At 43.7% G+C, this 23,080-nt stretch overlaps 1 protein-coding gene across 3 annotated transcripts in view; it reads right to left on the reverse strand.

Moving 5' to 3' along the window:
* Positions 1–232: 232 nt before the first annotated feature.
* Positions 233–23,080, reverse strand: part of ephb3b (eph receptor B3b) — a 50,618-nt gene continuing 27,770 nt past the window's right edge. Inside the window, exons 2-10 of one of the 3 annotated variants that reach the window (XM_042515834.1) lie at positions 18,406–18,470; positions 12,422–13,094; positions 8,093–8,248; positions 6,766–7,101; positions 4,234–4,370; positions 3,428–3,590; positions 2,766–2,874; positions 1,140–1,192; positions 233–872 (exon numbers count right to left, since the gene is read on the reverse strand). In XM_042515834.1, coding sequence (XP_042371768.1) covers positions 559–872; positions 1,140–1,192; positions 2,766–2,874; positions 3,428–3,590; positions 4,234–4,370; positions 6,766–7,101; positions 8,093–8,248; positions 12,422–13,094; positions 18,406–18,470 — 2,006 coding nt within the window. In that variant the 3' untranslated portion in view covers positions 233–558. Of the gene's footprint in view, positions 885–1,139; positions 1,193–2,765; positions 2,875–3,427; positions 3,591–4,233; positions 4,371–6,765; positions 7,102–8,092; positions 8,249–12,421; positions 13,095–18,405; positions 18,471–23,080 lie in introns of all 3 variants that reach the window. The other 2 variants (XM_042515821.1, XM_042515828.1) reach the window with 2 other exon arrangements.

Genomic DNA, 23,080 nt, shown 5'->3' on the forward strand with positions numbered 1-23,080 from the left:
GCTTTAAATAATAACTCTATGTCAGCAACCAAGTAATGGGGCTGTGTAAAATTCTTTTGTTACACCCCCAGAACTCAAATTGTGGTGACTGTTGACATTTTAAAAAAGAGAAACTGGAAACTTAGTGAGTTACATCCAAATGCGCAAATTGTCTATAAAAGGTCCAACAAGTGTGCCAGAAAACAATAGGGTTGTAATTAATACTGAAAGAGATAAGAGTGAAAACCACAAACATTAGCTCGGACAGGATTAACATCTTCCCTAGAGAAATAAATCCTGTCTGTATGGGGCTTTAGTGTTGCATTGTCCAAAATCTGCTTCAATTAGATTCAAAAATATTTTTTCAATCACTCAGAAACGACTGCTGGTTCTCTCTCAATCCAGGATTGGTCTCTGTTTTAAGGACACAGGTGAATTTGTGAGATGATAATCCACCATAGGCATTACAGCTACTCTAAATGCATATGGCATGGTAAACAACGTTAAGGGTTCTAGGACTGTGATGGTGCTAACTTAAAGAGGACATACTGTAGCTAGTTATGCTTTAAACACAGAGTGCTAAAGACATCTGTAAGACTGGGAAAAAGGGGGGTTCCTAAGAGATGACGAGTATGGGAGGGGAAAGGAGCAAAGGAGAGGGCTAGCGATGAATTGAGTGAAAGTACCGCTTGGTGTGAAGTCCTCTAACGGTATGGCCTGGAGGTGACTAGCAGTCTTCCCCCTGTAGCTCAGGAGCTTTGGTGGGTTACCTGCGCCGATGACCTCCTCGATCTTCACGCAGGAGACGTCAATCTCCTTGGCAAACTCGCGCACTGCCTCATTGGGGTCCTCATAGGTGAAGGGGTCAATGTAGACTTTCATTCCCGGCGTTACTATAGGGGATTCAGTAGCAAGAACAGGAAAGTGAATCTATGATGTCAAATACAAATTCAACATTATTCTTTATCATCCAAGTATAAGTTAATAAAAGATCTGTTATTACACTTTATTATTGGATAATGCGTCAATTCATGTTATGTGAGGTGTACCTCAGTGTTTGCAGATGCTCAGTCATGACTTATAGTAATGACTGTGCATAAGTAATGCTGTTAGAATGTAAATAATGCAAAAAGGACGGGCATCTCAGCAAAGAGACTTACTGTACTGCTGCAGTTTCTCTGTGTACTCCGACTCTGAACCATTTCTCTGCTTTCTGTTGAGGAAGATGAAAACACAAACTGAATCATGTGGACTTCACACAGCAGGGCGCAAGCACCGGAAAGGAACAAAGACCGGCAGAGAAAAAAATATCTCCTAATAATGTCTGCAGAAATGTAGCCACGCTACGGTGTGGCTTGGGGAAAATATTTTGTCTTTTTTGCATCGGAAGCAAGGGATACACTGTAGATAAAGTTTGGATCAATGCCTGGTGGTAAAATGATTCATACTTGGGGACTGTAACATGAGTCTAAACAAAAAGATATCATACCATTGTCTGAAGCAGCAAGTGAAAGCCATTCACTCTCAGAACCCCCAAAATGAGCAGCCGAGACAAAAGCAGACTGAAACAGCAAGCTCAGCTGTCTCGCCTTTCTCGCCCTACAGACATCACACTGTTCATTTCAATTCAATCTGCCTCTTATTTTCTCCTTGTGGACTCTCTTTCTATCTCTCTTGCTGTCATTCTCTCTTTCCCTTTTCATCATTGCTCTTCTCTCTGTTGCCCGTGTCTCTCAGTTTCTATATTTTCATCTTCATGCATGTATCCCTTCTGCAACGGGGAGCGGGAGGGAGGACACAAAGACGATGACAGAGCGAGGGGGCTGGGTTGTTGAAATTACATGTTAATATGCTTCCTTTGTTGTCTAACCAGTAACCAGGGCAATAATACCCGATGGTGATTTGCATCTTATTTTAAATTCTAATTCAGTTCCGGAATATGCCGAAGTGTTTCGTTTTGTATTACAACTATTTTCTCCTTCTTCTGTGGCAGTCAGCGCAGTAGTTAAGCCAAGACCCTGAGAGAGACACAATGTAGCGGTGTGAAAATAGAAGAGAGTGAAGAAGCAAGAGGGAGAGGTGGGGGAGCAAGGGAGATTATTATTCAGTCTAGCGTGACCGATGCCCACGCTTGTCAGCCACTGCCTGAACTGGCTTGCGAAGGGAACCCTGTGGGCGCTAGTCAGTGGTGGGTGCCAACCTTTCACACGTATACACACATGCACTGCATTTGCTGTCTGACAAATGAGTGGTATAAGGATAAACGAGTGTGGTTAGACCCAGCTGATGTAGTGTCAGACGTTTTGAAAGGTGTGAGCAGCCGTTCGCATCTTCCCAGTCAATTGGGCTCAGCAGACAGGGGCGCATCTGGGTTCTTTGTGGTCGGGCAAACGCACAGTTGATTCTGAGCGCTGGGCCATGAGGACAGGCCTATCAGGCCCAACAGCTGTTCCACCATGCTGTGTCCAGTGAGCAAAGTAGCATTTTGGCCAAAGTTGTTTACTATTCACAGATTCAGAAGGCTAATCTGGCATTCAGCAGCCTCACAGGTGGCACAGCAGTCCGCTGAGACTGTTCTGCGGTGGTTTGGAGGACATGCAAACAAAGTTGACATTTGAAGCTTGAATTTTTTTTCAACTTGAAGGAAAAATATTTTACATAAATGTTTCTGTATGTCTTCAATGCTTTGTATACTACAGAGTACATGAGTCATTTAAGACATGCTTTGCCACATCTTACACGTGTTCTGTCTTTCTGAAAGGATGAGAGAGGAGTTATATTCTGACCTGAGGCAGACAATAGCAATGACCACAACTGCAATGATGAAGACCAAGGTGGCGGTTGCTGATCCCACGATGAGTGGCAGCTGCTCCTGCCATGACTTTGGAGGGTCGGCTTTAAGGTCAAAAAGAAAGAGTGGTTACTTGGCCAACTCGTCAAACATACACCCACACAAGTCATATGTATAGCTGAAGACTGTGCCACTGTGTGCTCTGCCATGAGTCAAACCGTAGGCTTGTATGCCTCTTACGCCCACGTCATAAGTGTATGCTTATATAGGGAACCATGCCCTTGTGTTCTTCAGGCTGTATTAAGCATAATACAGAGCAACCTGAGACTAATGAATGTGTGTATGAAGACTGAAAGACTATTCACTTCTTTGTCTGTGTCTGCTTAATGATGAGTATGATGTAGAGCAAGACTGAGGCTGATACTTTGACTGATTGCTAGGAAATGGTAGATTTTCGCCAAATCTTAAGTCATTTTCTCTATAAGGATTTCAGTCTTTTCAATGAAAAATAGGCAAAGTAGCTCCTGGCTCGATAAGCTTTTGAGCCTCCATTATGTTCATAAGCTTAAGCATAGCACTATTCTCGAGGTATTGCTGCTAAGCCATAAATATCCCAATATATCCCTGGGTAATGAAGTAGGTATAGGAGGAACATACTTTGCAGGTTGGTGCTGAAGTCGGCCGGGCTGCTGTAACGGCCGTACCCGGCCACTGTTCGGGCGCGGACCTGCACCACATAAGGTGTACCAGCCTTAAGACCTTCGATGCGGGCATTGCTCCGTTGTGCAGTCATGGTATGGGCAATGGCCTCCCCCTGATCCTGTAGAGACAAAGAAAGTCGGTGATGAAAACAATACCAAATTTCAGCCCCCTGTGTTGTGCCATTGATCATTATTCCCTCTCTGATGCTCTATCCTCTCTTACATGGCAGACCAGTCTAACCAAGCAGGGGGATGAAAAATATTAAGACAAGAGCGAGAGACAGAGAGACAGATAGTAGCCGGTGTGTTAATCCAACGGGAGAAGGATGTGACAACACACAGAACAGATATACACCGTGTGTCTTTGTTCTCTCCCCGAGGAAAATCCAGCCACAACTCTCTGGGCCCCTGGAAAATGCAGAAACTTTCTAATGCATGGATTGAGAGAGGACAGGGTATAAGAGGGAGGGCAAGAGGGAGAAATGGAATTAGGGGTACAGAAAAGGGCAAAGCATAATAGAAATATGGGAAAGGATTGGGAGCAAAGAAAGAGAGAAAAAGGAACGAGGGATCGAGGGATGGGAAGAGGGGAACAAGTAGGAGAGGATGATCACACAAGCTAAGATTGGAAAATGGTGACTTGCCTCACTGCAACCATGTGTTTATCAGCGGAGGCATTGTTTTCCAAATTTACAGAAACACAGATGTAACGAAGACCATGCAAGTCAATGAAATTGGATTGAATTAGAGGTGTTGACTTACATTGCTGCTTACCTTCTCATGGTACTTAATCTCATAATCCAGAATGATTCCGTTGGGTTTCTCTGGAGGCAGCCAGGATAGGCTCATGGTACTCGCTGTAGCTGCCATCAGGTGAACTGTGGGCACTGCAGACGGAGCTACACAGGGCAAAATAAATAAAGGAAAATCCGTTTTATTTATTGTTTTCTATGTTATGCCTTTTCAAGTTCTACGCCCTTTGTATGTCCACAGAAGCCCAAATACAAAGTCTTAGGCTGTGGGCTTTGTGAACAGCTTTGGCCAATAGTTAGTATGCAGAACCATTCCCCACTAATGCTCAAATTCTCCCCCCCAGAGTCCTCAGGGAGGGAGAGGGGATGTCTAATTCTCCTGTGACAAGAGAATCAAACTGCAAAACTGATGGATAAGTCTCTGGTACATGCAGTTCCTTCAACCATGCACCAACTGTAGGCAAGCTTAAGGGCAAGCACACATACAGTCTTAGACTTTTCACTTTTCGTTTTACTGCATGCCTGTTGAATTACTGCTGCATTTTGGCTCCAAACTCTCGAGGAAGTGTTTGGGAACAGTCATGTCTTCCTCTGTTTCTAGTTTTCAAGAAACCATATGTACTGAGCATACTGTTACCACGCGAAAAAATGTGTGCGCACTATATAGATTACATTATTTATATAAAATGCACACAAGTATACAAGTAGTCATACATGCATGGTTCCTGGACACACACTCACCAAGGAGCTTAAAACACACTGGCACTCCACCCACCTGAGCTTTTCATGCTTTGTTCTCATGTGCCTATTAATGGCCAACTGCTGTCTGTCTCCCTGTCTCTCTTTCCTCTCTTCTAAGTTTAGCCTTGTTTTGCACCTCTGACTCACTACCTTCTCTCAGTCTGCTCCATCACTTTTGTTTCATAACTTGAACTGTCTATCTCCAACTGTAACTTCTCTTCAAAACTTCACTTTTTCCTACACTCACACCAGTCACCTTAAACTCCCCTGTCCTCTTCAGCTCTTCACTTTTCATCTTCCTTTTCAACACTGCAGACCTACATGTCTGCTCAGCCTCGGTCTCCCACCCCTCCTTCAAGCTTTTTAATCCCCAGTCAGCCCCCCCCCCGTTTGTGGCCAGACATCCTTCTGTTTCTCTCTCTCTTTCTCTTTGCTCTCCAAACCTTCCCTCTCCTGCTTCTTTCCCTTCCATGCCATCCGCTCAGGCCCACCACATCTCTCTTTCTCCCCCAGAAGACAATGCTTTCTAGGCAGATCCCCTGGTTACTCCAGCCAGGGGATTAGGGGCCCTCCTCCGGGAGAAGACATTGAAGTAACCATGGAGGTGGCCCCTGGGGCTTATCACCGCCCTAGTATTTATTTTGGTTCTTAAAAGGTGAATGCACATGCAGGGATGGTCTTGGGACAACACCAGGGGATAATCTGATCACAGTTGATGCTCTCTTGCCCCCTCCTTTACCTTCACCTCTTATTTTGCATACAACTGACCCCAAGCATCCAAAGATGGACATTGGTCCCTGTCAGTCCAGTGGTGAACCCCTTGTTAAACAACGAAGCCCTCACGTGGGGCCCTGTAGGGCCTTTGGGTCCTAGGCCCACAAACAGAAGGCATTCCTAAAGCATCTTTTAGGAGGTTAGAGGTGAGGAAGACAAGGCCATGGAGAGAAGAGATAAATGATGGGGGAAGGAAGGAGAAAAGGATAATCTTTGGTGTTGTTTAAGCCTGCAGAGCTAGCAAATTTGACATAGCGACTAAACACATCCAAGGCACAACTTAAGAGCCCTGGGAGAACCTTAACAAAGACCAACCCACAACTGAAGTTCAGAGTAAGCTCAATAGCACTGAGGTTATTTGAGGTAAATTGAACCAACTGAAATTGCCAAATATCAGTAAGTAATTGCAAAAAAGATTAATCTGCCTACATTACCACTTACCAACCCACATACCTATCTACTGTGCCTATTTTAATCCAAAGTCATTAACCCTTAGATTTAATTTACACTTTATATCTCAAAGTTGTGAGATATATAAGCAATAGCTTGTCATTACTACTATCTAATTGTTCTGTTTATAAATTAGCTGTGTATCAGTCTTTTATACACAAAATATTTTATTTTATCTCAGCACTTATTGGCCTAGTTACTGTTGTTGCTGTGGGATGGAGGAGTGGTGGGTTGGAAGCAGTGGGCAGCTAGAATACTGAGGGTTCAACACTTTGAATACACACTGCCTCGCTATTGCTATTTGCAGCAGTGTTAGTACAGAGCAAGCTGTGGGCGTGTGAAAAAGGTCCCTTTCTAAGCTCATTCAGAAGAATGTCTTCTTTCTCAATCCCTGTTCAAAGGGAAAATATGTAACACACTCCTACATGCACACAAGAAATTGATCTCTACTTCTTAAGCGCAGAACGTATTCTCTAACATTCTTTTGTATCTTCTTCCAGCCTTTGAAAGTCGGCAATGCCAACAACTTCAATATTGATCTTTGACAGGTAAGCCACGGGGCTGCAGCTACACCTACCGGCCTGATTTGTGGTGATATTCACTGCAGAGAACTGAGGTGCATAGGGGCTCTTGTTGGAAACACCGTTGACCGCCTGGATCTCGAAACTGTACTGGGTGTGGGCCTGTAGGTTACGGACAGCCACGCGGCGTTGGGTCAGGCCCAGATGGCGCGGTGAGATATCAACGTTGTCGTCACACCGGGAGCACATTCCCCGCTCAGGCAGGCACTTCTTACAGATGACGTTGTAGAAGATGTCTTCACGGCCTCCCAGGTCACGTGGATCGCTCCATTCCAGCACGAGCGAGGTTTCGTTCACACTGGAGATGACACTGCGTGGTGCAGAAGGAACAGCTGCAAAAGGGAGGTAAAGCGTGGATGAGATGAGGAAAATAGGTTTGGAATGAGAGCAAATTTAATCTCCATGCACAATAGGTGTTAAGAAATTTGTCTTGGTGACAGTACAGAGACATGCTGACAATAGCCAGAGATTCATATTGCAAAACACAGTTTACATATCATTATACACACATACATTCATTATTCCATTGCTGCTATTCGCACAATTCATGACCCAAGAATCTCCCTTGTGCTGTAGTATTAGTACATTTTTCATGCATTAACTAGAACATTTTTTTCTTCCAAATAACAAGAGTCTGTTCCAGCAGTTCTTAAAAAAATAAAAGGACAGGAGTTCAAATTTGAATTGCATGCTCATTTCCACTGTGTGTCTGTGTGTGAAGTGCTGGGGGGGAACAGTGAGACAAACTATTGGCAGAGCCTTGGCAATTCTTATCCAATTACCGGAGCCTTATCTCTCGCTGCACTGTGGGAGAATCAGCCCCCCACCCCAGCAACAGAAAAAAGGATCTTCTTCTCTCTTCACCAATGAATTAGCTCCTACGTGTGCGTGTTTGCTGTTAACTAAGGCACTGCTACTAGAAAAATTCCTCCACTGTCTCTCTGAATGGCTGCATCAACAGATAGACTTCCCAGCAGAGGTGGGCGGGGGAGGGGGTTGGTTGATAACGTTTCGAATATCATTGGGAAAGCAAGCAGACTTGTTTGCCATCTGTGTGGCATGGTGGGAACGTCCTCCTGAGGGCTTTTATCAGCCATTAAGGACAAAATTCAAAAACTGAAGTTTGGGAGGACATTCACAGTTAAGAATTTTTGCTTTATAGATAACAATACATTCAATTACTGCCTGAATATGAGGTATAAATCTATTTCTGTCTGGCTCTAAAAGGGATTATAATAACAGCATCTCACATTATCAGTATGAAAACAAACAAATAAAAACATGCTGATGTTATTCATTCAGTTGAAAGCAATCTTTACTTACTGGTACAGGGGGAATCAGGAGAGTCTGTGTCTGAGCGGTAGTAACCGTTTCGACAGGAGCAAATGCTAGATGCCCCTGAACTGGCACGGCTGTTGGCTGGACAAGGCAAGCAGAAGCTGTCTCCCTGTTTAGACTTGAAGGTACCAGGGCTGCAAGCTAATGGCAAAAGAAAGAACAAATGGAGAAAGAAAAGTCTTTATAATTAAGGTAAAACATTTTTTTTGCTATATTTATATTACATTTGTGTGGGTCACATTTTCCAAACATTTTCTCATCCCGGAAAGAAAATACTGAATTTAACTTTCATATATCTTTAGCTTTAGCATGCAGTCCTTCACAGCAGGATGTCATGTCTTAAAGTCACATTATGTAGCAAATAGGGTTCATACACTTTGGTGCCTACAGAAGATCTCTGAGTGCAACACCACTGTCGTACACACATGTAGCGCTGTTACACCTCCCCCTCATAGACAACATGCATTTGTTGACAAGTTAAGGAATGCAGAACCGGCGAAGACACTGTGAGAGGCAAAAGAACCATGCTGACTGAAAACATTCAGTAATATTACTGGATTTTGCGCAAATATGACTGCTAGTGTCTACAACACATTGTTTGCAAATTATTTGCATGTAGAATATGTTTGTATTCAGGTAAACTGTGGCCATGACGTCTTTTGGCTGTGGCTAAACGGCAGAATTGGAGAGGGTTATTTATTACATGCTAGTTGAGACAGGTCTGTTAGGTTCCTTATTTATAAGGCTTACTCTAAGATCGACACCATCAGAGACATAATGAGACAAGCTAACTGGCCTCTTTTTAGCTGACAGCTAGTGTGTGACATTGTGCTGTAAAGCCGTACACACTGCTCATGAGAAAACCGTGGCCTGCTGGCCAAGTTACATAACGCTGAAAGCAGGTGACCAGGGCACTCTGTGTGACTGGGATAGGCACCATTCTCCCTGTTGAAAGTTGTGTACGATTAGACTGTTCCACTTCATAACGGCTATTTTTAGAGTTGAAAAAGCTACATAATGCTGCTTTAACTATAGTGGATAATTTTATGGTAACACTATTCCAGCTCACTGGTAAAAACAGCTCATTTGATGTGTTCAGCATGTGCTTGTTTATATACATGTGTGCACATACACTGGATTTGTTCCCTACATGTTCCCTTTTTCCCCCTTAAGGAGAGTGCATCTTCTACAAACTGTAGTGGCGAAAGGAGATAGGGTTTTTGAGCAGCATGTAGCTGTTTGCATAAACCCGTGCTCACACGATGAGACTGTCAACCCACATTACATACACGACCCTCAGAGCCAAAACGCTGGCATGGTGCTTTCATCTGTATTATGAAACACATATAAACATACACAGGGAGAATCTGAGAGGCACACACAACACATGCTGAGGTGTACACAAACATGGGTCTGGGCACAACTGTACAAAGATACATGTAAACACAAGCACACTCTCCTGGCCACAATTCACTCCACACTCCAGTGTGCTCAGCGTTTTGATGCTTTGGCCTGTGAGATCGCTCCCTTTACAGACTGACACAAAACCACCTTTGACATAGTTCACTCTAAACTGGCTCTCTCTTGGTGAAAGCCTAGTTAATCAGATGAAAACACTGCTGGCCTTTGTGAATGCCCTATCTCCATTTATAGCTGCTGTTTGGAAGTTTATAACTCAGGTGATCAGTTGCAGACGTGCAGCGAAACACTGACAGCGGTACCATGATCCAGAACACTTTGGCAGGCTCCATATCTTTGATAAACTGTCTCGTTAAAAGATGAATGAGTTTGCCGCAGTGCTTAATAAAAAAAGACGAGAGCAGGTAAGACAGGCAAAGTTTACAGGGGCCAGTTGATTAGCTGACCCACCAGCGCGTTGCTCGTCAATGTCAAGGACACACTGCTGTGTTTGTTCCTCTGAATGGTAATCATCACCATAGCTCCTGCGTTTGTTTTTCACTCCCTGTTAAAAACAACCAGGGTTGGAGGTCAAATTTACAGCAGACCACTTCCTGCTCTTGCTGTTCGCCTGTTTTTTGTTTTTTTTGAAAGTTCAATATTAGCACAAAATCGCCAGATGACTGCACCGTGTACATTAGCACTGAGTGTGTTTGTTCTTCCACCATTAATCAGAGTCATCCACACCGCCAGCTAACAGGAAGTACAGTTTGATAAACAGATAAGAAATGACCTCGAGTTTTACCAGGTGGGAGAACAACTTCTTTGATTTGACCAATCCAAGTTTGTTTAAGTTATCCCAAAGTACAAGCAATTTCTCAACTCCCATGGGATGACAGTGTTAGTTTTTGAACATGTTGGCCTAACGAAAGATGTTGATGGAGCATTCCCATTAACAGAAGCTTTTTTTTTTCAGAATAGGGTTGAAAGTGCTGATCAATCACTTCCAGTGAGTAAGGGGGTCATCCTCTGCCTTTTATCAATGCTCCCCTCAGAGGATACGCTAAAGAATGGGGAAGAAAGAGAGACAAGGGGCAAGAGAAAAAGGGAGGGAGCAGTGGAAGAGGTGGAGGCATAGAAAAAGCTAATCCTGCAGGCGCTTTTTTCCCCTCTTTCCCCTCTCCCCTGTGTCTTATCCTAAGCTCTATGTTCATGCAGAACATAGAGCTTAAGAAACTGATTAGAATGTATGCTGAAATTGGAAAGTGTGGAGCATGAAGGAAAAAGAAAAGAACATTCGAGGTAAAAAATGGGCAGTAAACGAGTGGAAAGGCAACAAAAAAGGCTCATCGATTAATATTAATGCAGGCATCCTTAGTGTAGCTCTTGTGGCGTATTAATGAGAGCAGCAGCCTTCAGATTAGGAAAGCACAGGAAGGAGAGGTAATGGCTAGTACAGCAAAAAGGGAGAGGGAACGATGTTGGATGCTGCATGTTGGAATGGGGACAGAAAAGCAGAGAAAGCAGAGAAAGCAAGAATCATGGTAAATAGGTAATGAGAAATGAGTATAGTGAGTGGACCTAAGGAGAACTGAAGTGAGAAGAGAAGAGAGGGGGATTTATCCCATGTGGTTTCCAGTGACGCTTGATTAGAGAACGTTTTATTAGGGCCTAGTCGCCAGGGCTTTAACCTTGAGCTGCCAGGAGCAAACAAATGAGTTTTTAACCACATACACCATCCTTTAGATTTACTATGCTCTCACACATACATGTACACTCTTCGTCTAAAGGTGAACACACATATTCAGGGTCTGCCAGAAGCTGCCAGTGTAAAGTATCCACCCACTCCCTGCTGGATCACTAGTGTGTGAACTTAAAGGTCTTCTCAGTCTCATCTTTTTTTGCTATAAAAAGAAGAATAATCCCTCTAAACCTGGGCAGGCAAACCACACACAAACTGTATACATGCACAGGCACCCAGCCAATCAATAAACCTGCCGGGTCCCTTCGCTCCCTCATTTTGCCGTCTCCATTTGACCTACGAATCCTAAGCCTAATTTTACGCCCCCATACCCCTCAACACACTCACAATTTCCATTTATCCCTCTCTCTCCTCCTGCTGTCACCTGCACTCTATTTCATTCGGGACCTTGCTGTTTAAATTCACCTTGCTCTCAACCCCTGTGAACCTGTCATGTTTTCCATCAGACCTCAAACCATCATAAGGCCTCTCAGAAACAGACAGCCTCCCCTGCATTTCCATTTATTTAGCAACCAGCTGCCAGGCAAAACTGAGGTCAGAGGAACAAACAGGCTGCCTGCTGACGCTGTCATAGCATGTATTATTCTACCTTGTAGTCATTGGATTCATGTGTCGAAGAATACAAGGCACATAAATGGCACATATTAAAGTGGCAGCTGGACAATCTAGTGATAGAGGCTGTAACCTGTAGCCCAAACAATAGAGGTTCAATCTCCCCAGCAATCGGTTTGTGTCCACAACAGGCGTTTGTCAAGATAAAGCGTCCTTCAGCAAGACTTTGACCCTCTTACTGCTTACTCATTGTAATTCACCCTGCATAGAACCATAAGATACTGTGTGCCGAAAATGCAAATGTAACTTTTTTCAGCAGTAATAATGTGATACATTATTGATCACCATAGGGAAATCCCCCCAACCCTACCACCATCTTCCAGTAGGGTAAGTAACTGTGGAATAAGATTCAGAATAGCGCACATGCTCTGTAGATTTGTAAAGATTCATGGACTTGCCTGGGGTCTGTTCAGCTGCTAAAATAGTGCTTGAATCTCATGTACCCTGTTGAAGTTTCTCTTTAACCTTTACATTAATCTACCATCAAACACTGTCCAATAAAATCCTGGACTGACCAAAAATACCAATGTGAAAACACTCACCTTGACACTGGGTATCCTTCATGGCTGGTTCAAAACCAGATGCACAAGTGCAGGCTCCGACAGGAACCATCCACTCGCCATCTCCATTGCAATAAAGTTTCAATGGCACAGACACCTCCAGGGCATTGGGAACACAAGTTCCTGGCGCAATCACCAAGGAAGTTGCCTCAGCCCCAGTTGCTGTCTCTGGGAAAACAGCAAAGTTGGCGATGGTGGTCGAGCACTTCTTGTAAAAGACCCTCACTGAGATGAGCGACATGCAAGCACCAAGGTCTTGGAAGGCCAAGTAGAACCCGGCTTTGGACAATGGCCCAAAACTTCGGACTTTTGTGTTTACCCGCCCAGACTCAAGCATGGAAAAGCTCTCATCTGGGGCAATAGTGTCCACTTTCACATAAGGGTTTTCCATCCAGAAAGGGCTGGTGGCTGTGGCCGAGTCTGAGTCAGACTCATAGTAGAAGAGGTTGAAGGTCTCTTTGCAGGAACCGGGGATGTTGGGAATGCTGTTGCAATCACGCACTGTGAATTTCATCTCCACATACACACGCAGCACATCCTTTCGTGGGATGAAGTCACTGCGTAGCCAGTTATTCTGGTTGAGCTCACGTACATTGCAGACTTGGTACGTCCGGATGGGGTTCATGGCATCATCATAGCCACTCACCTCTTCCCACTGAAAAGAGAGTAGAAAAAAAGATAAACAGGTTAGAGGCTGTAGAAAGGTACTGATGTCTTTGACAGTGCATCTGTCCGATTTCTGTAATGCACATTCACCCATCTCCGGACACCTTGCGTTGAAACTTTTAAAGCTACATTCAGTCGCATTGCAAATAAAGAATGGAAGAAACACAGCAGAGATTAGGACCTAGAGAGAAAGAAGAAAAGGGTTTCTTTTGGGGTATTTTCAATTACATTCCCTTTCCTTTGCCACGCTACGCTTTTCATCTCTGGTTAGTGTAGCGAAAAGCCGGGGACGAGGACTGCAAATTCATCTCAATTACAGCAACCTGTCACCTCCTCACCACAGAGCCACCACAGCATGTTTACCTCGTATCTGTTTGGAAGTAGCAGCCACATTGCTTCACAACCAATTACGCTTCAATTACAGAGCAATGATCGCAACGTCCTCTAATAAAGACGCCGGTTAACCTTCATGATTTTCGGTTTTTACACTCCCCTACATCTTTCAATGCTACTACAGTACCCAGGGGGTGAATTACTCAGGATAAAATGGGATTAAATTTTCTAAACTTTGATTACCAGCTTCATTAAATGAGCGCAAGCAAACTAGACTGTAAAAGCTGTGCTGTGAGACACTGTAATCTAATGCATTTTCAATCTCGAATGAGGACACCACGATTAAATCATTTCACTTCAAATAACGATTCCTGTGTGTATAATATATCTTTGCGCACATGCGTGTTCGTGTGCCGGTGTGCTGAGGGATCTGCTCCCCTTTACTATCAGACAAACAGAGTGCATTTATGTTATGCCTGGCAAGTTTATTTGCATAGCACCTTTCAAATACAAAGGCAAAGTGTTTGCATAAGGCATGGCAATGCATTAAAACATTTAATAAACAATGATGAGAACAATTAAATAGAGCAAAATAAAACAAGACAAAGGAATAAATGCTAGAGTGAGGCTGTATCTTAAAATCTGTACTACTGTGCATTGCTGTCATTGGACTTCCTACCAAAATCCATCAGACTGAACCTGTGACCTTATTACAGGATGGTCTTCACATCACTCAGCCCCCATGCCACCCTAAAATACAAAAATACTTAACTCTTAAATGCCTAGAAAAATTTCTAACAAATTTAATATCTATGGTTGTACTCTCAGGACTGAAGTTTGCATCGAAACATTTGACTGTCTCCAAGTTCTTGCATAAAGGCACCAATTTGCTCTCCAGAGTCAGTTGTTTCCATAAGAGCTCTGTGTTTCTTAATTGAGGCTGTGATATGGATGTGGTGGAGACAAGGCTATTCATCCAAGACCCTAGAGGCCATGAGGGAGAGAGGGAGAATGGGCGTAGCTCGGCCGTGGCATTAAAACGATGGCCCAGCAAAAGCAAGAGAGATGGAGGAAGCAACCAGAGGGAATCGATAATCACCGACCAGGTCAATGAGATAGCTAAAAGCATGAAGTGTCAATGGGTATTTAGTTCAGTGTAATAAATCACCCGCTGCAAAGCATTTGTGGGTGTGTATATGAGGTTGTGCATGTTTGTTTAAATGTGCTACTGTGAGTCTGTCTGCCTGAGTGTGTATACCCTCTTTGTGTATGTTTGTTTGAGAGTACATAGGTGTGCATCTGTTTGTGTATGTGCATGTTTAAAGAGAGGTCATCCCCCGCCAACACACCCGAGTAGCCAAACACTCTGAGCGCCTGCTTACCAAGCCTGAATGAATTAAGTAGGTCATGTGAAAAAGGGTCAAGTTTCTTGGCATCGATTTTCAGCAAGATGAATCGTTATGCAAGATTTGTGATCCACTCCATTTTCTTTGTCCTTTCCAATCAAAGCTTTAACTCTAACTTTCAGATGACAATAAACAATGCTTCTGTGACGCACTATCACCCTCCTCCAAGGTCCAAAGGGCCGCAGGAGAAATATGTTTTGCAATTATTTTGGCAAAACTATGACTCTTTGGAATGAGGGCGCAGTTCATGCTGCTGGAGTTTGAATTATCAACATTTGATGAATTTAAGGTGAAACCAACCTTGGTTGAAACTTAGTATTATTAGCTTTACGCACTAGCTAAAATGCTGTAGCCCCAACGAGCTTTTGTGTGCTTTTATTTTTTGTCTTTTGTAGCTCTCTGAGGCTAATTCTAAGGACATGTCAGCTTGTTCATAACATGTTTAGGCATGCTGTGGGCCTGTGTAGCATACAGTAATACGCTAACAAGAGTTATTATCTCCAAAAGTTAAGGTATACTGTTATCCGTGTATGGTTATGAAACACTCTGTGGGTGTCATTCCAGGTCTAAGGGGAGCCTTGCAATAAAGTGGAATTCCCCTTACATGATCCATCTGTTTTGGAAGACAAATGATATGCTATATGGACTAAGTTACATACAAAACAAGGAGACAAAGTGAAAATTGGAAATCTGAGCAACAGCATGAGTGCAGCTTGCGGTAGGTGACGACAGGCATACGCACACCTTGACTGAGACATGCATGATGCACAGATGCTACAGGCTATACAGACAGACAGTGAGACATAGAAATCTGCATACCAAAGTGCAGACATAGAGGGCAAAGAAAAATACAGAATACATGTACACACACGCACGCACATAATGGTATGTGTAGGACGTGCCTCACACATATCAATAATTGAATGTGCTCTTACGTTCAAACATTCAATAGCTTCCACAACTACCTTTACACCGAGAGCGCTGGCATTAATAGTAGCACTTATATGCCACTTGTCTCTGGACTCACTGTCACAAATACACAGTTTATGTTTTCTCAGTGGAGCTTTATGTCTGATGCTTTATCTGAATGTGTTGTGTAACACTGTAAAAAAACAGTGATGCTGTGACTCAGACTTGGCTGGACAGCATCCCCGGGAGAGTGTGAGTAGTCTGTGAGTGGGTCTTCTTCTAAGATTTTTTCTTAGAGATTGATTTTTTTCTTTCATATGCTGTCTCCCTCTCTGCATGGACATTTCTGTGGATTTTACTTAATCTCAGTCTCGCTGTTCTTCCCCTCCCTTCCAGCTCTCTCAGTATGTAGTTGTGTTTGTCCTCTCAGCCACTGTATCAGTTCCTCTTAAACACTAGTCACCCCTAACAAAAACAGGCTGCGACGCTCCCGTTGCTAGACCTCAAAAGCATACAAATAAACACAAGTACAATACATTGCGCATAAAAACAGAAACAGGACATCGGGGGAATGGATTTTTTTGTGTACAAGAAAAATAAAAGGAGGGAAAAAAGGTTGGAAAACTCAGGGACAGCCACTGTCTGTGGCACATTCTGCTACAAAACAAAAAAGGCAGGCAGGAAACTCATCGAGTCTTTGGGTTGGTAATGTGGGAAATCTGGAGTGCAAAAGGCTCTCCACTGTATGTATATCTGTTGAAAAGGAGCATCTGTTGCGGGTTTGCTTGGAAAACAAATGGGGAGGCGTTTTTTAGTTCCTATGCCATTCTGCACAGGACCGGTGGGAGCATCGCTGCTGCATTGTAGCTTAACGAGGAGTAGGGGGGCAGACGGAGGCAAAGGAAGATGGACGGATGGGAAGACGGAGGGACGATGGGGAAGGAGGGCACCGAAGACTGTGAGGGGTTTGTCCCACTGATTGTTGCAGCTGAGGTAGCTAGTGTGTCTGGCTTCATTAGTGCTTAGTTACTTGGAAGTAAAGGAAGGGGAGAATAAGGAGGGTGGGCGACTTCGAACAGCTGGGGTGGAATGTTCGTGCAAGTGTGTTGGGGTAAAAACAAAATGTAAAAAATGGGGGCCCGCCTTTCAAAACACAAGGGCCAAGTCAGAGGGCCACACAAAGGCGAGGGGAGGAGTGCTGTGAGTCTTTGAAGTGTAGCTGAGGAGGGGTCAAGACTCTTTTTGCTCCTCTTTAGGCCATTGTGGAGACCACATGGGAAAGCAAGATGGGGCTGTCACGGGCACTTTGTGTGTGGTAGATTTGGATGCCAGGGTGTGCAAAGGGTCAACGGCAAAAAATATTTTAGTGTTTAAAAGGTTAGTTCAGGAGGAAACTGATGTTTTTCACATGTTTTAAGTGCACTGAGGCAAGGGGAAAGGAACATCTGTGACTGGGCGGGTCAGTGAAATTGGATTGCAGTGTATCTTTTTCTATTCGCTAAAAAGCGCATCATGTTGAATACCAAAACATATCCTGTAGACTGATTGACTGGTGAAGGTGTGCAGAACTTTTCAACAAGAGACATTCAGAATGAACACTTAAGGAACAGGGTGTGAGTTGTAGAGGGATTTACTGGCACCTAATGGTGAGGATTGTAGATTGCAACCAGCTTAAACTTCTCCTGGTTACAATTCCTTCTGTGTGCTTTGTTTAGGCGGTTTTCATCATGAGCTGGATTATCAGCAGAGGTTCTTTTTTCTCAGAAACAAACAGACTAGGTGATTTTAACTGGTAAAAACACTGAATAAAGCCAGTTAACATTACAAATCAGTATCTCTCCATTGGTACATCGCTGATAGGCTCAGCACCTACTAATGTGGGCTCACCTTGTTTCTTATCCGGACATTGGGAGGTTTTTGACATAAGCTGAACTATCTGCAGGGGTCTCCTCCTCTCGAACACAAACAAACTTGGTGACTTAAATCAGTAAAAACACTGAACAAAGCAGTTTCAAGTTACAAAATAGTGTTTCTCTGACACTGTCTGGCTCATTGGAGACAGACCATTAGCCTAGTACCTGCTAATGTGTGCTCACAATTTGTTCTCATAACTTAGGATCCAGATGTTAATGAGTTTTTACTAGGAGCCGAAATAGCCGTAGAGGTCTCTTCCTCTCCAAAACAAACTGACCCAGATGTTTTTTTCCTGACAGGGGTTACTAACTTTGGTGGCCAATGCAAAACCATGAATGCCCCCATCCAGAGCCAGCGTTTGGTTTGTCCATTATGGGCTACTGTAGGAACACGAAATCTCTAAAGACAAGGACTTACACACATATACATGGCTCATTCTAAGGTAACAAAAATGCAACGATTCTTACATTAAAGAAAATACGTTTATTGTATTGTATTCCATTTCTGCCAGGTTTTGTCCCCTAAATCCCACACACTGAACTTTGAATGTGCTCATATAATACAAATATAGAGTCAGAGCTACTGTCTAAACATGAACCCACACGGTTATAAGAAAGAAAGAAAAACAACAGCAGTTTTGTTGGGTACACAATTATCTCTTCACTTTAGTCTGTCTTTCACTAAATGATATCACACACACACACACACACACACACACACACTGCACAGATAACTTACCCCGGTCTCAGGGTGAGAAGTCCAGGCTAATTCTGTCGTGGCCCACTTCGTGTCCATCAGTGTCTCTGTGAACAGAAGCAGAAAAAAACAACCAGGTCAGACAAAGAGGAACAGGATGACAGAAGAGATCAATAGAACTTTCAATAGTTTTACAACGTCATAAAACCTGTAAAATGAGCCGCGGAAAAGATAAGAAGCTCGGACCAAAGTTGTTCTCAGATAACTGGCTGAATAACCGTATGACAGAAGGCGCGGGCTTAGAGCGATATTAGATTCAATTAGACAAAGAAGTAGTGTACGTCTGTGGGTGACAGGAAGACCAAGAGACAGTGGGAGAGCGATGCACAGATCGAGGTGGGTGATCTGTGAGGTATTGTGTGACATTTATTGCGCCTCCTCATCTGGCTAATTAGTCTCAATTAGACGTTTGCTTTTATACAGGGGAAAGGAAACAACAGCGAAGTCTCGCTGAGAAATGGTTCCGCTTCCCACAGGGCACCGCAACACACACACACACGCTTGATAACACCCACACACATACAAAGAGTAACAGGTTGTAAAACTGCACAAGATATATAACCCAGCAGAAGGCTTGAATGGAGAAGGGGGGTTATAAAGTTAGGTGTCACAAAAGAGGAGCTCTTGAGCGGAACGGAGGTCAATATGCTTCAATTGGATTCACTTTCTGTCAATACTTGAACACTTCACGTTTACCTAACTTTTATGCCTGTCCCTTGGCACACACAGAGAAACACAACCTGTACCAGTGCACACAAAATGGTGGATCTCCTGCAAATCCCTTCTCTCCCCTCCACTTTCCACACTCTTGTTTCTCCTGGCAGAGATGCCGGCTTTGTGAGAGCAGGGAAGAAACACTATAAATGTTGAGTCTTTTACTACCTGGCGCTCAAGGCGCAGTATGCAGCCACCGTTATTATCTCAACCGCTGTGCTGTTCTACAAGACAGTAAAAGATGATGAAACAGCACTGCTAGAGAGTGAGCTTGAACTGTCCCTGGTCATGGAAGGTGCTACGTACCATTTTTCCTGCCTCAGGTGCAGGGGACAGAACCTGAAGAAGTCTCTCAGCCAACTTTGCTACTCTAGTTTCCAAACTCTAGTGAGATTTTGTCTGCTTCTGTCTTCCTTTTTTTCCCTGCCTGGTAAGTCAACAGGAAACAGGATTTGGGAATAAAAGAGTAAACCCCAAGATTTCACCTCCTCATCTCTAAATACCTGCTGCCACTACTGCTGCATTCAGGAGCACCACCAGTGACAAACGCAAATACCCTTAAACTCAAAGACCCCTTGGGAATTATGTCTATCTCTGTAGAGATGACATGCTCCTATAGTTGAGAACTCCAATTGAATTCCACCCCCTCATTCTTTGAGTGACAGTGTCTCTGACATGTGGATGCGCCTATTACACCGGTGAGAAAACATAACTTTCAAGAGACTTCCTGCCAAAGGGAGATATGTTCCTGTGCGAAAAAACACACACAAAAAAAAAACACAATCGCATTTCAAATATAGCTGTGGCTTGTTGCCCTCAGGCAAAATGGTGTGGAAGCTTCACTTTGAGCCAGTTCATGCAGAGAGAACTGTCTCTCTGGGAGTGGCTCTGGAAGTGAATATCATGTACTCGCAGGTCAAATACAGCTCACAACCTTTGTCGCAAACAATCCTCACCCTTTCTCTCCTGTCAGTCTCTCTCTCAGAGCTGATAGCAGAAATGCTTTCAAACAAATCATGAATTCAGTCTGCTTTCGCCGAGAGCTCTCTTTGTAACCAGGTGCAATGAGCCACGTTTGTCTCTTGAGCAAATAAGGGCCTACTAGTGTTTTCATCTCTGAAACTGTGTCAGTGCATATTAGCTGCGGGACTTCCCCTGACTCATACCATGACAGTGTTTGATTTGGGACCTGTTACCAACAAGCTTCGCAGGTAGGTAAGCTGCTGTGGTGGAAATTATACACCTCTGCCGCCTAGTGTTTATTATTATGACTGGGGCTGTGTGTATGGTGTGTTGGCTTGTCATTAGAGCTGACCTTGCTGAAAATGACAACACGGTGAAACACAATGACATACGGGAAGCGTCAGTGAGGGGGAGATGAGAGAGAAAGAGCGGGAGAACAGAAAGAGAAATATGCAAAACACACACAGATGTGCAGTCTGACTCAGTAGTTTAGACAGTGGATCATTCGGGAGTGCGTGTGCAGCAGTAACCCTTCGCTTCTCGATGCATCGGCATTGTTTAACCTTACCCGCTCTGTGTTTGTGTGAGTGTGTGTCTGTGTGGGAGTGTAATTGTGTATGTTTGGTGCAAAGCTCTGTATTGTGCCCCAAGTGGAGCACCAATCCAGAGTCAATGGGCCAGAGCAAAAGCACTGAGTGACCCCGACCTAACCCGGCCGCTCCCTCTCTGTCAGTGTGTGTGTGTGTCTGTTGTGCTCATTTGTCTCTGCACACTACATTTGTGTGTGTGTGTGTGTGTGTGTGTGTGTGTGTGTGTGTGTGAATAACACATCGGACAACAGACTGCAATATTCATGACTGTACAGCAAATTCTGACACCTGTGCAGACACAGAAAACACACAGTAAAAGAAACAAAACATACCAGATAATAAAGTGCTATATTCCCATGCACAAAGCAACCATTTCTGTCAAACTCATGCTATATGGATGATAAAGGATGAGAGAGAGGCAGAGTAAGACAGATTAAAGAGAGAAAAGGTATTTTTTTAAAGCAAAACAACCTCTGAAAGCTTCTAAGACCATGCTGGCGGCTTGCCTAATGGGCCCAGTCGAGAGGGAGAGAAAAAAGAAAAATAAACGGAAAGAAAACCAGAAGGACAAGTTGAGGGAGAAACAGCCATTGTGTGACTATAAGATCCTCCCCTGTACACAGACAGTGTTCTCATTTGCCTTTTAGCTCCATACGTTTCACTTCACTCTCTCATATCCTGGAAGTGTAGAATGAGAGAAGGAAAGATTGTAGGTTGTAAAGGGGGGGAGCAAACAGAGTAAATCAGGCAAATGAACATGCAAATTTACTGCCGTAAAACACACATCCGCGTGCACACACACACACACACACACACACACAGTGGAGGATGCAGATGTGGGAGGTAGCACTGGATCAGGATACACAGATGCACAAAGCTGTTTAATCCATCTTCCTCGCACGCACTTTCACTTTTTTCTCATTTATTTCCAATCTCTTTCTCATCATCCCTATGAAACGATGGATCTAATTCCCAATCGTTTCACTTTCTCCATCTCTTTCTTTTCAACCAACCCCCTCTTATCTCTCACTACTTTCTCCCTCTTCCCCCAACTCGGAAGTGATAGCTTTGACCTCTTTTCACTCGTCTTTTTTCTCTTCCGTTCCCTTCTCATCCGTCCTCCTCTTCTTGCCAATCTCTATATCTGTGCTTGTGTTTTCACGCTGCGATGTGATGGATGTGACGCATGCAGTACAGGGGAATGTTTTTCAACCTCCTACTGCTTACCAAGGCTTTTCAATTAGAGAGTCGCTGTTTGAGTAACCTGAGGAATCCTTTAGTAAAGTGTTATTTATGATCGGGGTCAAATGCACCTGGGATTAGCATAACAAACACGGGGGGGGGGTGCTTTTGTTTTCTCTGCGAACTCTGATAGTGTGAGAAAAAGTGCAGAAATACAAGCAGACTTGGAGAGATCACATGCAGGCAAATACACACACACACACACATGCACACACGCAAAGCCAACCCCTACACTTTAATCCTATAATGACAGGGCAGGCCTAATAACAGGGGAGGGCACTGAAGCATTCGTCCCTATGGCCTCATCCAACACACACACTATCACTTGCACATAAACACACACACACAGCACCCACAGTTACAAGCCTCTTAAAATATTTCTTTGTTCAAACAAGCAGACCTCTTAAAAGAAAGAAAAACCGAAGGAGGAAAGGGGAAGAAATGCTATTGAGAGAGAGGAATGTGTAGTCGTTGGGGCTAAGTCTCCAGGTCGCTATAGGAGCAGACAGGTGAGGGATTTAGCTTGGATCTCACCGCAACTGTGAGCTTTTTAGCATTTTCTAGCTTTTTCTATGTTAACGTGACCCTGGTCCAAAAGTGGGTTGCAGGTCCAGTCTGACTGGCTGTTTTTCTGTTTGTTTGTTTGTTTGTTGCAGTTGCACAAAATACAGGCCCACCTGGGGCTTATCCCATTGTGATTGGCTATTAACAGATGAAAAAGGTAGATAAATGTGACTTAGTTCATTTGGAATTATATTCAGTTGTGTGAGAGCTTAGAGTTTAGCTAAAATGTATTTCTGAAGAATGGATTCTGAATTCTCACAACTTTCTCATGCAAAAATCAGTTTCTCAAGTTTGAGATGCTTCATCGCTGCGTTTAGCCACTGAGCCAACTCAGTGGCTTCGGGAGGGGATGGGAGGTTTCGGATTTTTACCCCAAATATTTTTAGAAATTACCCAAAATTTTAAAGCAAAAAACATCAGAAAAAAACTTAAAGAAAAAAAAAAACATTGCCAAACTTTTACAGAGAAAACATGCTCTTGGGTTTGGAGGGAATGTTTTCTTTTTTTTTTTTTAAATTGGCGATTTTTTTCTACTGAGGTTTGGGCTAAGCCTCCCATTATCCTCAAATCTGAGAGAAACACCC

The sequence above is a fragment of the Plectropomus leopardus genome, chromosome 3 (assembly GCF_008729295.1).
Source record: "Plectropomus leopardus isolate mb chromosome 3, YSFRI_Pleo_2.0, whole genome shotgun sequence".
Taxonomy (NCBI): Eukaryota; Metazoa; Chordata; class Actinopteri; order Perciformes; family Serranidae; genus Plectropomus; species Plectropomus leopardus.